Source organism: Phyllopteryx taeniolatus, chromosome 22, assembly GCF_024500385.1.
Source record: "Phyllopteryx taeniolatus isolate TA_2022b chromosome 22, UOR_Ptae_1.2, whole genome shotgun sequence".
Taxonomy (NCBI): Eukaryota; Metazoa; Chordata; class Actinopteri; order Syngnathiformes; family Syngnathidae; genus Phyllopteryx; species Phyllopteryx taeniolatus.
In genome coordinates this window covers 5,722,924-5,737,584 of record NC_084523.1, presented here as the reverse complement: position 1 = coordinate 5,737,584, position 14,661 = coordinate 5,722,924, and the positions used below count along the sequence as shown (strand labels likewise).

Below are 14,661 nucleotides of genomic sequence, written 5' to 3'. Positions count from 1 at the left end.
TTCTGATAGCTGGTTTGCATCTAATGCTGTGCCCTTGAGCTAGATACTTAACCTTAGAAGCTCCAGCAAACACAAGGCCTCCGAAATGGGTTTGAAAGTGTAAACCTTTCTTTAGATATACGGTAAATTTCTCCGGTCAACTGGTTAAACGCATGCCAATTTCCCCCCATAAAAGGACAGAAAAAAAAGACACTAAACTCTGTGTAACACAATAAAACTGTATTACATTTGTGCTTAAAATTATTACAATTACAGTATTTACAAGCGTTGTCCTAAAAATAAACATCTCATGCTGGATGACACATAAAAAGAAAGAATTGTACAACAGGCAAGCAAAAGGAATTATTATTATTATTTTTTTTTATGTACACCCACATTTTACAGAGGACATTTTGAAGTCAAGAATGAAATGTGAGCACAGCTGGACAGTTTACGCGAGACGTGGAGGTCAAGGTGATGAGGCCGCAAGTAGCGAGCGGAGTCGCGCGTCCGCCATCGATTGCATTCAAGTATCGGCGTGTTGAACCGTGCCAAATTTAGGACAAGAACTGCTTTAATAAATAATATACAGAAAGTTAACCAAACCCGCCAACATCATTCCATACACCTGTACAACAACTACAAGAACCAGCCTCCATTATGTATTTCCCCAGCTGCCCAATGCGAAGTTTAATAAATGTGACTCCAAATCCAGGCGATCAAATACTGCTAGAAGTAGATGGGAATTTAAGGATTGGAATCAAGACTTTGCTTAAAAGTCTAGTACAGTGGTTTTCCAAGTGTGAGGCACAAGCAGCTTGAGAAAAATAAAGACCACACATGCTTTGTTCAAGGAAAAAACAATTTTAGCAAAATGTGATTTTAACAAGAATATTTGTAGCCCACAGTTTGCTCGCTGAGGGGTACCTCGCTCTCCCATACTTTGAAAAACAATGCACTACTCTAGTCCATAAGGCTGTGTCCCATTTATCAATATTATTATTGGCTGCTAAATTCAAAATATTGTGCAGAAGTCTTAGGCGACTTGTTGTAGTTGACTGCGACAGTGTCACTCAATATGGAGTTCGCCAAGGCCTTAAAAATGGCAGATTTCAGTTTTTGCTGTTGTTGTCATGAAGCTACTTGGTGCCATTCTGATTCTGGGAGTTGGACTGGTCCATTTATATCATAGCTCTAGATCATCGGCAATATTTAATAAGTTCTTTCTTGTCTCCTTACCCTTTGACATCTGGGTTTTGGCCTGTTTTACTGCCACTTCTCCTCTCCTGCCCCGAGAGGTGGCTAGGTAGCGCAGATCAAAGTGAGCACTCATACAAAGTGTTTGTGGGATTTTTCCAGTTTTGTAAAAACTAGAATTTACACAACAATGCCTAAGCCTTTTGTACAGTAGTACTGTATATCAATCGTATTGTCAGAATTAATGAATATTGAAAAATGTGATTACCGATCAACCTGATGTTGAGGTCGACACTCTTTGTGATCAGACTCCAAAGACTAAACCGAGACTACATGAGAAAAAAACTCCTCAAAAGAAGAGTGATTTACACACACACACACACACACACACACACACACTCGCACCCACACAAGTATTAAATTATTATTTTTTTCAAGCTCCTCTGTTTACACTTTACAACATCCAGTAAAAAGGTGTTTATCCCAAAGATACACTGATTGACAATACCTCTGTGTGTTTTCGATTCAAGTAGTTGGACCTCACAGTCCTTGTCGTAAAAGGTGATACATGAAAGCATGTAAATATCTGTCCAACAACTTGCTTTGGGATTTTCTGAGGCCAGTGTTTTTGTTTGCCAAGAGGAAAGAGGCAGCACTTGTCAGTCACAAACAAACAAAACCTTATTTTACCGCTTCCAGGGCCGCTGCCTGCTATGCCGCAGTCTCTATGGCTATTCTGTACAGTAGAGTACCTCCCCTTCCAGGTTAGGCTTCATTATGTACACGTGGGGGACAGGAGTTGGACAGGAAGCGATAGTGCTTTTTCTTGTGTGATTGCAAGCTTTCCATCAGTCTTCTCCCACTCCTCTGTCTTCCATCTCCTTTTCGTTCCCCCGCCCCCCTCTTACGAGGGTCAGCGGACCTGGGGAGCGTAGCCCTCTTTCATCAGGCCCTCCTCGTAGTCCGTCTGGCACAGGATCATGTTGTTCTTCAGGAAGAACTTGTCTCCCACACAAAACCTGCGCGACACGAGAGGAGAAAAGCGATGAAAAGGCAGAAGAGCATCGTTAATACTGAGCTGTAGGCTAGCAAGGGTACGGTACTAGCTCGTCTTTGGAAGCTAACACTGTGCCAAACCCCTTCAGCTGCAAAGTATGACGGAAATGCAAGAACATGGGGAAAACGTATTTGTAATTACGCAGTTGGTGGTGAGGTCTTTCTTGGTGTAGTTCCCTTCCACCTGCAGATGGTACCAAGCCCCTCACATCCCCAGCAGCCACATCCTCACAAGTGGGGGCGTCTACGGTTATTTTTGACCTTTCAGTGCGGCGCCAAGTGGAGATTATGTTGAACGAGAGGCAACTCTCGCTGAATTGTCCTGAGGGTCGCTTATCTCCCTTCAGGTTGGACAAGGTCGGCGAACACCGGTGCCAGGGCTTACCAGAGGGTGGGGAGGGTGGGGGGGTGGGGGGGGGGGGGGGGGGTTTGGTGGGGTGGTGGCAGTTTCTCCTCTTGTTTGACTTTTAACACATACTAAGAATACAGAATTCATAGCCGGAAGCTGCACGGTAGCTTGTGTACCTCACAAGCTTGTTGTGTTTATTCAGTGGTGGAGGGCAGATTGAGAGCATGATTTGTTACATCCGTTTGGGACCAATTAACAGATAGACCATAAAAGGTGAGACCTTCGCGTTTTGGGAAAAAAGGCAAAAGGCAGGTATTGCACCGGACTATTGCAATATTAGTCATTCAAGCTGCTTTAAGTGCTAGAGGACTCTGCATCTTTTTGCACAATTGTTTTTTGTCAATGTCTTTGTCTCCAAAGTGTTCTGTAAATTGACTGTCTGTTGTACTAGAGCGGCTGCAACTACCGGAGACAAATTCCTTGTGTGTTTCGGACATGCTTGGCAAATAAAGATGATTCTGATTCTGATTCTGATTATAATTACTTTGGAAAACATTATATGAAGTTCGACACTCAGAACTGATACAAATTGAAACCATCAGACCAGAAACCCCATATACACCACTAGAACGGGGCCACTAAAATAGAGGAAACTGGATTGCAGTGGTAATTCCGACAACTTCATTTTCTTATTACCAGCTAATGTACTGGCCCTATGAATTCAAAGTGATAAATGGGATATACACGTACCGAGAATTGGGCAGTGTGGGGGTGGAGCAGCTCAGAGAGGTAAGGCGGGATGATACCATTTAGGGATTTGAAAACAAATAGCAGAATCTTCAAAATAAACTAGTGAAAAGGGCCAGAATAGGAACTTTGTGCTCCCTCTTACGTGTTCTAGTTAAAAAGCAAGCAGCAGCATTTTAAACCAACTGGAGATGTTTGAGGGAGCACTGGCTGACTCCAAAGTGACGTGCATTACAGCAATACAACCAAGATGCGATGACTGCATGGATTAAATAATATGATAAATATTTCATATGATTTTCATATTTCTCTTGTCCGATTCGTGTGGGGTGTGTTCAGAGGGATTTTTTTTTTTCCTCTCGATGTGCATGGTCAACACCAAGTACGGCGTTGTCCCAGACTCCGTGTGACGTGAAACAGATTGTTGGTCCTGTCGAGTAGACCACATACAATAAGAGCAGTAAGAACACTCTTGATATTTTTCAAGCTTTAGGTCAAATTTCTACGAATTGCTACTTGAAAATAAACGCCTCTCAACTCTATTATTTTTCTGCTTACACTGTGTCCACTCCCATAATGACCTCATGTCAACCTTTTTTTTTTTGTACTCCTTCTCTCGTCCAGTCAAATTGTTTCTCCCCTTTTCACCTCCCCGCACCCGTTTCCTCTCCCCTATTTCACACAGACAAATTGTTTCTGCTCGGTGAAATGTCAACAGCATATGTGACATCTGTACGGCAATTTTGATGAGGATATTACACTGGGGCCCATCATAGGCGTGTCTAATAAAGGACGTTTTGCCGCCCCCGACTATTTCCGGTTTCTGGAACAAACAATAGCAGAGTCAATTTTCTATATGTGGTTCTATTAGGTCTGACTTGGAGAGTGGTTTGCTGTTATCACACTTTAAAGTATAAATAATAATAATAAACAATTAGTGTTGCTAACAACAGCTGTGCCAACTATTCATTGGACTTTGAGAAGTATTGGAGTACAAAGCGCTACACAAGATTTATGAATAGGATGCAGTTATTTCAATGAAACTTCAAAATCCAGTAGAAATGTACAAAATACTCAAAGCGTTATTTGTTCACCATATCATCAGCCTTTACTAATGAGGCTCATTAAAGGAGTCCCTTGAGATCATGAATACAATTCTACAACTAGTTGTATCATACTATGGTCTGTTGTCATACAGATGCTTACTGTGCATGCAGTCATCGTTCTCTGCCGCTTTCTTCATCTCTCCCTTTTCGCTTTTCTTCCCTTTCCTTACCGAGAGGTGAGTGTGACTAATGAGTCTTTAGAGACCTCTTGTTGTAGGGGGGAAGAGAGGGGGAAAAAAATGGCTTCCACAGGCGCACACTTAAAAGATGCATTGCGATGCCAGCTATATGCCCCGTAGGCGAGTGTTAACTAGAGTAGTCGCTTTCCACTCAAATGAGGAAATGGGAGAAAAAGTGAGCTGCGTCACATGTAGTTAGTGTTCACAAATACTCATCCTCATGAATGGGACTGCGTCTCTCTATTGTCAGACAGCACAAGGACAAAAGTAGCAATTGCCTTGAAAAACTCTTTGTTTTCGCAGTATGTTTAGGCTCATTATTCATCTGCACTGTGAAGCGCTGTTTAATCACTTTTGGAACATTTTCCTGTATGTGACCAAAGTAGCGCCATACAGTACGTCTCAAAATTGATCTTGTTACTTCTGTCAGCAATCAAATGTCCATACTACAACCCTGCTTTCACCACTTCGCCTGGATTCCGAACTCTTCCTTCTCCATGTTTCTGTCCCCACTGACCTTCCTATACCTGGATGTTATCAGTGGGTTTCCCCTTGTCGTAAGGAGTCTCGTACATTATAACAATGACAGGCCTTCCTTTCATTTTGTGACATTCAAAATCATGTCATTGGTCCAAATACTTTTGAGCCCCTGAAAGTGGACATATTCTACGTACTGTATATTGCTGGAACTCCTGAATGGCAAATACCGTAAGGAAAACTAAAAAGCTACTCTTCAATAGTACTGATTTGTCTTTATGCAGAAGAAAATCCTTATTTGTGTAATTACAGTGTATGTCATGTTGGATATTCAGTTAAGCGAGGTAGACACATACTGGTAATTGAGCTGGATATGAATATTTTCCCAAGGGCCCTATTGTCGGATGTCTCTAAATCCTTTGTCCGATTATCCTGTGGTGTGGGTCACCTCGATCTGTTCAGAAAGTGTCACCAATCATAAATGTTGAAAAGCTGTAAAAGCAAATCCTTATATTTGTGGTCCAAGTTGGGCCAAGCCACAGACTCCTTCAATTGTTACATGAAACTGAACGACAGCCTGATTGGAAGCGATCTGAAGCTGAACACTCGTTATGTTGGGCGTTTGTTGAACGTGACTCCCAAGTCATCGACCACAATTAAGATGACAAGTTTGTAACCGCAGTGTCGTGACCCATTAAGCTAACAGCTTGCCCAGCTTCTGTAAGGTAATGAACATGCAGAATCGTGGAACCCAGAGCAGACTTGACAAGAACTGAGCAATCACACAGAATTGTGTTAAATCAAAAGAGCATGCGCGCGTGAGAGACAAATCCTTAGTACAAAACGACAATGACAAAAGATTAACGTGAAAAAAAACCCACTCTGCGTGAACAAGAAATTACAAAAAGAAGTTGATAGAGCCCAAGCGGAAGGAAGACTACTAAACCAAAAAAAACAAAAACAGAATCTAAACTATAAAAAGCAGAAAATCACAGTGGTACTTACGTCGGAAACAGAGTGAACAATAAGTACTGTACATCTAGAAACATCTAAATACCCATATCTGCAATGCAACAGATTTCACCCCCCCGCCCCCCAAAGTAGACTGGGGAAGCGGAAACGAACTGGCAGGCAGGCAGAAAAACAGGAAGAGGAAAGTTTCTTCCATTTCGTCTTCTGCAAATACTGTTCCTTCTTCTTTGTATTTTCTGGCAGTCTGGATGCCATGTGGCAACATGCTGCCTCTCAAAGGTCAGTCTCGATATTACAACAGTCATCTGGTTTGGTGTCTGTCCTGTCCAGGCATCCCTCTTGTTGCCGTTATTATTGGGTTTTTTTGTGTTTGTTGTTTTTTTAAAGTTTGCTGATTCCTGTTGTCTTTCTTCAGGGTTGTCGACAAATAGTTAGTTGTGCTTCTCGTTGATTGTGGACAAAATTGCTTGTCATCGTAAACGAGTGTGGAAAATCCTTACTTGTGTATTTTAATGTGCCGTGATCATTTTTCCTCTCCAGTAGATCAGGATGAAGAAACACAATTGTGTTCTCCACTAGTCTTCCCTGCACAGGCTCCCAGTTCTCGACACCAATCATACACAAAGTGACAACTATGTCCCTTATTGCCTATTAGGCCCCTGTCTAACAAGCCTGACTCATGACATACAAGGCACCCGTGGCTGAGTTTTGCTGCGCTGAACCCAATTGGCGTCAGTCTCTCCTTCCAAGGCTCAAGTAGGGAGACCCCCCACCCAAACCCTTTATCAGCACTGACCTTCCCCTGCACTGTCACCCATCCTGCTCCTCTCTGCTCTAACCTTCCTCCAGCCTCCCCAGACTGTGGCCTCCAGCTCATCAGGGGGAAATTGGGCCAGCACTGGCTAGATGATGAGGCTGGACGACAGCTTCATCGATTAGCTGTCCCCCACGGCTGATCTGTGGCTAACTGCTTGCTGGATGGAGGCTCATATCTCCTTCCTTATTCCCAACACCTCTTTTCGGAAGCAGTCGCCTGTTCCTTTCGGCTCCGGCTTCCTTTCTGTCGCTCAGGTAGGGAGAATAACAGGAAGGTCACAATGGTAGATTTATGTTTGGTTTAACAGAGTGAGGCTGCATTGGGTGCAGACACAAGGAATCGGGGCTGATGTAAGATCCTATATTTTCACTGATGGACCACGAACATGGGTGTCGTCACTCCCCTTTGCTTGATAACATTTGAAAGTCATGCTCGGAGTGGAAAAAGTGGGATGGGGAAAAAAGCGGTCTGGCAGATGCACAAGTAAGATAACTGCTGAGGCTCTTCCATTTATCACACTCTTCATTGCTTTGCCTTCACAACAATACATAGATTGCTGTCAATTTGACAGTGATGGTGACAAAGAACAAAGGTCACGGTCGCTCGCTCCCGTGCACTAATTGGCCTTCACTTAACCAAGGCCTTTAATAGCAGAGCATGGCAATGACTATTAGAGTCCTACAGTGATGGAATCAGAATAATCATCGGCTTCCGAGTTCTCTTGGATAGCTTGAATGCACCCACAAAGGAACGGAAGACACGGGTTGATAAATGGGAGACTGGGAGGGTCGGCTGTATGTTCATACGTGATTGTAGCAATTCAACCTTCAAACGCCAATTTACGCAGCGGCTGACCTGGAGGAGCGACGGATAATTACACCGAGTGACCCCTGCCAACCCGCCGATCGCCTGCTCTGTTTATCAGATTTCACATTTTCTGACGACGTTCCACAGAGAAATCTCTGGGCCATTTGCGAGATGGATTAGATTGCTTTATTGAAGGGCCTGTCGGGGGAGCGGGTCAATGGGAGGCAACGCGGGAGCGGGGGGGCTGGTCTTTCGTGTTTGTTTGAGGCCGGGAAATGAGAGGGGACAGAGCTGGTGCCAATGAACAAGGCGAGCAGCAGGATCGGTATGCCAGACAAAGCGCAGGAGCCCATTTTCAGGCCATCCGAAACAAGGTGGATAAACTATTCAGGAAAAGTGAGATCCCCAGAGGGCTAAGAGCAATTTGCAGAAGGTCAATCTATTAATCACACTATAAATGTGAAGCATTTTACCTAACCTAAGCGTGTTACTCTCTACCAAGGCGTATTAAGGCAGCATTAACAACAAAGACAAGTTGCAACGTTACAAGAATAAAGTTGTAAAATTAGGAGCATGACAGACTGCTTCTGATTGGATCATGCAGGAATTTTGACATTTTCAGAATTTATATCGTTGAAAAATTGCCCGTTTTCTGTGAAATCATGACTTTCAAGTAGCAATAAAATAAAAGGTGACTTTTTTTCTTGTAATATTACTAATTTATTTTGTCAAATTATGAAATTCTTTCCCATAATTTCATTTTTTATACTATACCCATCCAGGATGTTGCATGTAAACTTCTGTGAGAATTTCGACATTCACTCTTTAAGGGATATGACTTTTAAAAATGTATTTTTGTATTTATTTTGAAATACCTTCTCGTTACAATGTTATTCTTGAAATATTAATGTTTGCCTCGCAATTTTATACTATGGTGAAGAAGTTGTGTTACTTTATTTGGACCCAAGGGTGGATTTGGTGAGTTGGCTGCTCACACATACACCTAAAGGATTTCTGTATTTAAGTCATGAATAAAGGACAGTAATACAGTGACAGTAGTGCTTCAAACATGAAAACAACATGATTTAAAACAAAAATTTAAGGGCAAAAGCTGTGGTACACAATGAAAGCTATCCTCGCCAATGCAGAAACTTGGAATAAATGAATAAATACATCGATTAGCACGATTAATTGATCAAAGTGTATCAATGACTAAGGTAGACCCGATGAAGATTTTAATCCTTGAGACAGCACAGCTTTCGTTCAACTGTTTTTGAACAATAGCGAAACCATATTTACTCTAGAGTGTTTATATATTAATAATAACCTCTGTCTGTTCTCACACGATCTCATCCATCCATCCATCCATTTTCAACAGCGCATATCCTGGTTATCCCAGTTGACTTCGGGCGAAAGGCAGATTTCACCCTGAACTGGTCGCCAGTCAGTCGTAGGGCACATATAAGACATGGACAATCATTTGCACTCGCATTCACACCGTCACTGAGTGGGAACTGAACCCGCACCAAAGTCAGGCAAGTGTACCACTACACCAGAAGTGACCACGATCTCATTAATGTTAAAATGTATCACTGAAATCTGTACTGAGACACAAAAATGAATCCCTTGTCAAAGGTATCATTTACAATGTGGATCATAAAAAAAAAGAAACAAAACCATGTTCAAATAATTCATGCTTAATCCAATATGAAACATAACAAACCAAAACAACAAATATTTGTAACATGTTGTTGAAAAGCCATTACACCCTAGCGTCCAAATATTTTTGTCTATAAATGTATATATTCGCTGCAGAAAAATAGTAACAAACTAGAAAACAAAAAGTCAGAGCTGACGAACAGCTTCAAGTAAAGTCGGTGCCACCCCATAAACCGTGGCCAGACTCTGGCAAAAATTGTGATGGGCATCTAAATGGCGCCTGCAAGGCCGCGGTGGACCATGTGAAACACACAAATGTCAATTTCATTCAACAGTTCATCAGCCACCTTAATGTAAAAAGAAAGATTTGCCTGCGCTTAAGTGGGTTCTAATGCGGGAGAGCAGAGTTGGCCTGCCTGGGTCTAGCTGATGAAGATTAGCTGACTTCTTCTATTAGCAAAGGCTGTCTGGTGCAGCCGGCTGAAGTGGCAAGACAATAACCAAGTGCTAATTGTGCGTAACCAGGTCTCTTGCCTTTTAGTATGCACGAAGTGTCTGGCCTGTGCGGATGCCGGCAACATAGAGAGCAATGCTCTGTCTGTCTGATTGTGCTTCTTGTAACCTTCGCAAATGCAAACTCGATTGCGGTCACCTACCGCAAGCAGAGATCGCTTACGTTTTGTTGCATTGAATTACAAGATGTGGACATGGTGTACGTAATGAAATGTAATATGTACCCCCACAGTCCCAACATTATGACCACTTGCGCAATCTATTTAGATTGAATAAAAAGGTGTGCCTTTACAAATACAGCAAACACTTTTGACTGACATTGTGAAAGAAATATCAAACAATATCTTTACAATTGCAAGTTATAGTCGTGCAATGGAACTTCATCAAGCTGAGAGCTGTTTATAATATTAATACTTTGACTCGCTCATGTAGATTAGTGATTCTCAGTGAGGTACAAATACCAATAGTAGTACACAGGTTTAGTGGTACACGAAAGAATCACTGCCTAAATACAGTTCAGTTGTATTTAACTGTTTAGTACATTTGTATTTAATCTTTAAGAACAATTTGTTTTCAAACATTTATTTTGATACTTTTTTAATACATTCTAATTGGATCCTTAAGTTTTTTTTTTTGTTCCTGTATTAAAGCACAGTGTTCCAATTATATTTTTGAAGTACCGGTTTCTTTTTTGATGAACACTTAGGCCTACTAAGTATTGTATTCATTATAGTGGTTGAAACTTGGATGTTTTGAGTTCTATGAAATGTTGGTGGAATTCTGGATTGTACAACGAGATTCTTCTAGTCCAACCATATTGTTGATTGAATACCTCTGAGACGGTGTCAATCAAAAGTCAGCATTGTTGTCTTTGTAAAGGCAGAATAGTGGTTCAAGCAGTCACCTTTGACCATGTTCATGATTTGGGTGGACCGCCAGTAATGAAGACTGATGGGACTGATGGAAGAATATGTACAGACAGAGAAGTGGCCCCCCTAGCTTTGTCTAGCCTGAAACTCGACAGTAGTAGTACAAGATCATCATCTACAGGTCCATCTGGGGTATCTCCCCGGTCACTTGTTAGAGTGATAAATCTCCAGAGGTTCAACTATCAGCGGCGGGGTTACTGCGCCGCAATCGTTCTTCCCCGAGCAGCCATTTGGCCGGACACAGGTAGCGGCAGAGAGACGGCAGTTCAGTGCAGTTCAATCACTCACCTTTGATTGCAGAGCTGGCACGCGAAGCAGTCTAGGTGGTAGACGTTCTCTTTGGCTCTCATGACCATCTCGAAGGCTGGAATTAGCTTGCTGCAGGCTGCACAGTTCCCCGTCACACCAAACAACCTGCGCCGTAAAGTACACCTAATATTAGTATTTCAAACTGCCAGTTTGGAAGTCCTGTGCTTTCCAGACAGACTAGAAATGGGGAAAGTCGTGACTTCTTTTCCTACTAAAGATTATTATAGTGTGAAACACCAGAGTAGCAGCTCTTTGTGGTCACCAAGTCTTATTGACTGCGTCCGTCCAAGGAGGCGTCGATAGTATCACGTTGTTTGTGTGCAGTCTTTAGAAACGCTAAACCTTGAATAGATCCCCCCTTCAGAGCGTCAAAGATTTGATTCGGGGTGTATGTTTGGCTTTTTCACAACACTTATTTCAAATGAAAAACACCAGAAGTTAACTGACGGGAACTCCTATACAAAGCCGTACTGATTAAACTGATCAAAATTTGAAAGAACCCATGAGCACCCCTTCACATTTATAGACTAATGCTGTATATATTATATTTTATTATATCAATTTTCTATCCCACTTATTCTGTTCAGGGTCATCATCGGAATGGGAACTGAACCCACCATGTCTGCACGGAAGTCAGGTGAATCAACCACGACACTTTATATCGAGGGTCTCACAAAAAAGTCGACTTTGTGACTTATTTTTGAAATGTTGCTGCAGGCAATAATGCAATTTCAGTGGTGTCTTTAGATACAAGTTCATTTTGTTACGTGAGCATGCTTGTAACAAACAATTGTAATTCAAATCCTCTTTCCCCTCTGAAATGAATGGAAATGCCATTAATCTGTTCCTCCCTAAAAAAACCTGACACAAATCTTTGTAATGCTTTTTTAATGAAAAAATAGCATTCCATAATATTGTACTTTGATGAAAATGTATGGTGATGACATCATAATTAAACAGTTTTGGTGCATTTTTTCCTTCAATTCAATGGACTTTGTGCTGCGCCTTCTGTGTCACCTGGGGGGGCGGATAATACAGGATACGGCTATACATGGAAACGGTTGCATCTTGTCAGTATTATTAGTTATTCTATGCAGAGGATAAAGAATATATGCCTTACTATATTATCTGTCTCAGTTTGTGTTAAAATATCTGTTGCGTGAAGGGTATTAACACGTGACACCGATGCTAATCATTAGCCAGTCAATGGCGGTTTTCTTGTTTGTTAGCATTAAGCTAAAGCGACTTCTTAGGTAAAACTGAAGCTATGTGGTTGCTTGACACAGATGTGATTTTTTTTGGCAAAAAAATCAGCTGAATGATGGTTCCTGTTTTAAAAATCAAGTAAGTTGGGTCACTCATACTGTATATTCAGGCACCACTACGCTCCATGACTACAACTGGCTGCATCAGAGAATGTAACGTTTTAGTTAACTGATTGCTGATATAGACTAGTATAGGTATAGGACAAAAATAGCTGGATTGGTCTTGGCCAAAGTATTAAAAAAAAAAAAAATAGCAAGGCCACAGCTTGTGCCATTGAAATAGATGGGACATGGCTTCCACCACTGCCCAGGGAGGACCCTATTATTTCTTTGCCTGCTCCAGGGACTTTAATGGGAGTATTCATTAGGGATTCAGGGCTGTTACTACACAGCGACCTAGACCAGGCTACAAGGGAGAGAGGAATCTGATAACGAAATCATATAACAAAATAACCTATTAAGCAGACTTCTTCAGGCACTTTTAGCCATCGTTGTTAAAATGATAAAACGGCATGCCACTCTCGGAGTCTGTAAGAGATCGCAATCTGATAAATGATCTCGGGGCTTGGGATATGCAGGGTTGTTTATTAACCTTCAGAAAGTATGTTTCCCAGAGGCAAAGGAAGCAGATAGATTGCGCCCTCATGAATAGCTCCAGAATTAAGGGCCACTGTCAACACACCTTGAGACAATGAAGGATATTGCTTGTAACGTGGTAGCTGGGTGAAAACAAAGAGGGCCTCGTCCATGGATTAATACTGACTTAATTAAAAGAATTATGCCTCCTCCTTTGAGCCCTCTAAATTTAGATATGTCTGCGTTATCTCATGCCCTTTTTTTTCTTCTTTCCCTCACAAATGTGTATCGCCAAAAGGCGCTCACATGAAATGGATGAAATGATGACTTCTCTCCTTACAAAGAACTGTAATTGATCTAAAAAAAAACAATAAAGAGCCAGATATGATAGATTTAGTGCGAGATAATGAGCACGTGTGTTGGAGCCTAACAGCGACACTTTGTATTGCGGCTTACGACAAAGTCCCAGGGAGACGTCGCTTACTCTGCAGAGGTGAATGTCCTTGTCTTCCGCTAACCCAAATCATTTGCAGATAGCATGCTCTCAAGGCTCCCAGATTATAAATGATGGAAGGTATTCGTGTAAAAAAAGTGATGCTATAAGATTTCTGCCTGTCGGCTTTTATCACAACCATGTTCTGTTTCACCGTTTCATTTGCCTGGTCTGTCCATGCTCTTCTCTCAACTCCTGAAATTCGGCTGGCCCGCTCCGTTTTAAAAAAAAAGTCCGTCACACTACTTTGCTCGCAAAGATTCTCAATAGACGTCCTTGTGGCCTATTACTATTCCCCGTTGTGTCTACAGCTGCAATCAATAACAAAAGACTGCTGCTTTCCGACGGGACTCGTCACTGTTCAAGTTAAACGAAACACAATAACAAAAGTTTAAGGTCAAACTGGTGGAAACCAATTGGAAAATGATTCAATTATTATAATTTGGTAATACGGTAGAAGTACCATATTCAAATAGCAGCTTCTGCTCCATTGACAGAATCTGAACATCTGCTTAAATATAGGAGAAAAAAAAACTACTTAAACAATGATTCAATTAAAATGTATTGCACATACCGGTAAGTTAAATCAAAATTGCACTACTTAAGTTTAAAAAGAAACAGTTCTTAAAGATTAAATGCAAATGTACTGTAGTAAAAAGTTAAAGAAAAATGAACTATACTTAGGCAGTGATTTTTTTGCATACCACTAAAAATTAGCTTGTGTCCCACCAGTGTTAACCGTACCACACTGAGAATCATGGGGAAAACAACACTTTTACTCCTAAAATGTATAAACATGATTGTAAGCCACTGTAACATTATGCACAGTTTGAACATTAATACTGCACTTAAATAATGATTCAATTGAAATGTATTGCACATAAGTTAAATTGTACATTACCTCAACAATAAAAAACAAACGGTTCTTAAAAATTGAATGCAAATGTATTATACTTAAGTTAAATACAACTGAACTGTACCTAAAAAATGTAATGTACTTAAAAAGTAAAAAAAAAATACAGAAATCCCTTGTATTACAGGTTGTATGCATAGTTAGTATTTTATTTCAATTTGAAATGTTGTAAATGTTACTTATATTTAATTTACAATTTAAGAATCAGTGCTCTAGATTTGAGTCGCGCTAGATTTCTTAACCACAACACACAACGGCAATACCAAAAAAATGGATGGATGGATATTTATGATACGGGTTTTGTGAGTAGAAACCTCA

General features: G+C 41.2%; 1 protein-coding gene across 2 annotated transcripts in view; it reads right to left on the bottom strand.

Annotated features, from left to right (window-relative positions):
* Positions 1–204: 204 nt before the first annotated feature.
* lmo3 (LIM domain only 3) overlaps positions 205–14,661 on the bottom strand; it is a 42,083-nt gene continuing 27,626 nt past the window's right edge. For both annotated transcript variants that reach the window (XM_061762445.1, XM_061762444.1), the window contains exons 3-4: positions 11,076–11,201; positions 205–2,195 (exon numbers count right to left, since the gene is read on the bottom strand). In XM_061762445.1, coding sequence (XP_061618429.1) covers positions 2,090–2,195; positions 11,076–11,201 — 232 coding nt within the window. In that variant the 3' untranslated portion in view covers positions 205–2,089. The remainder of the gene's footprint in view (positions 2,196–11,075; positions 11,202–14,661) is intronic.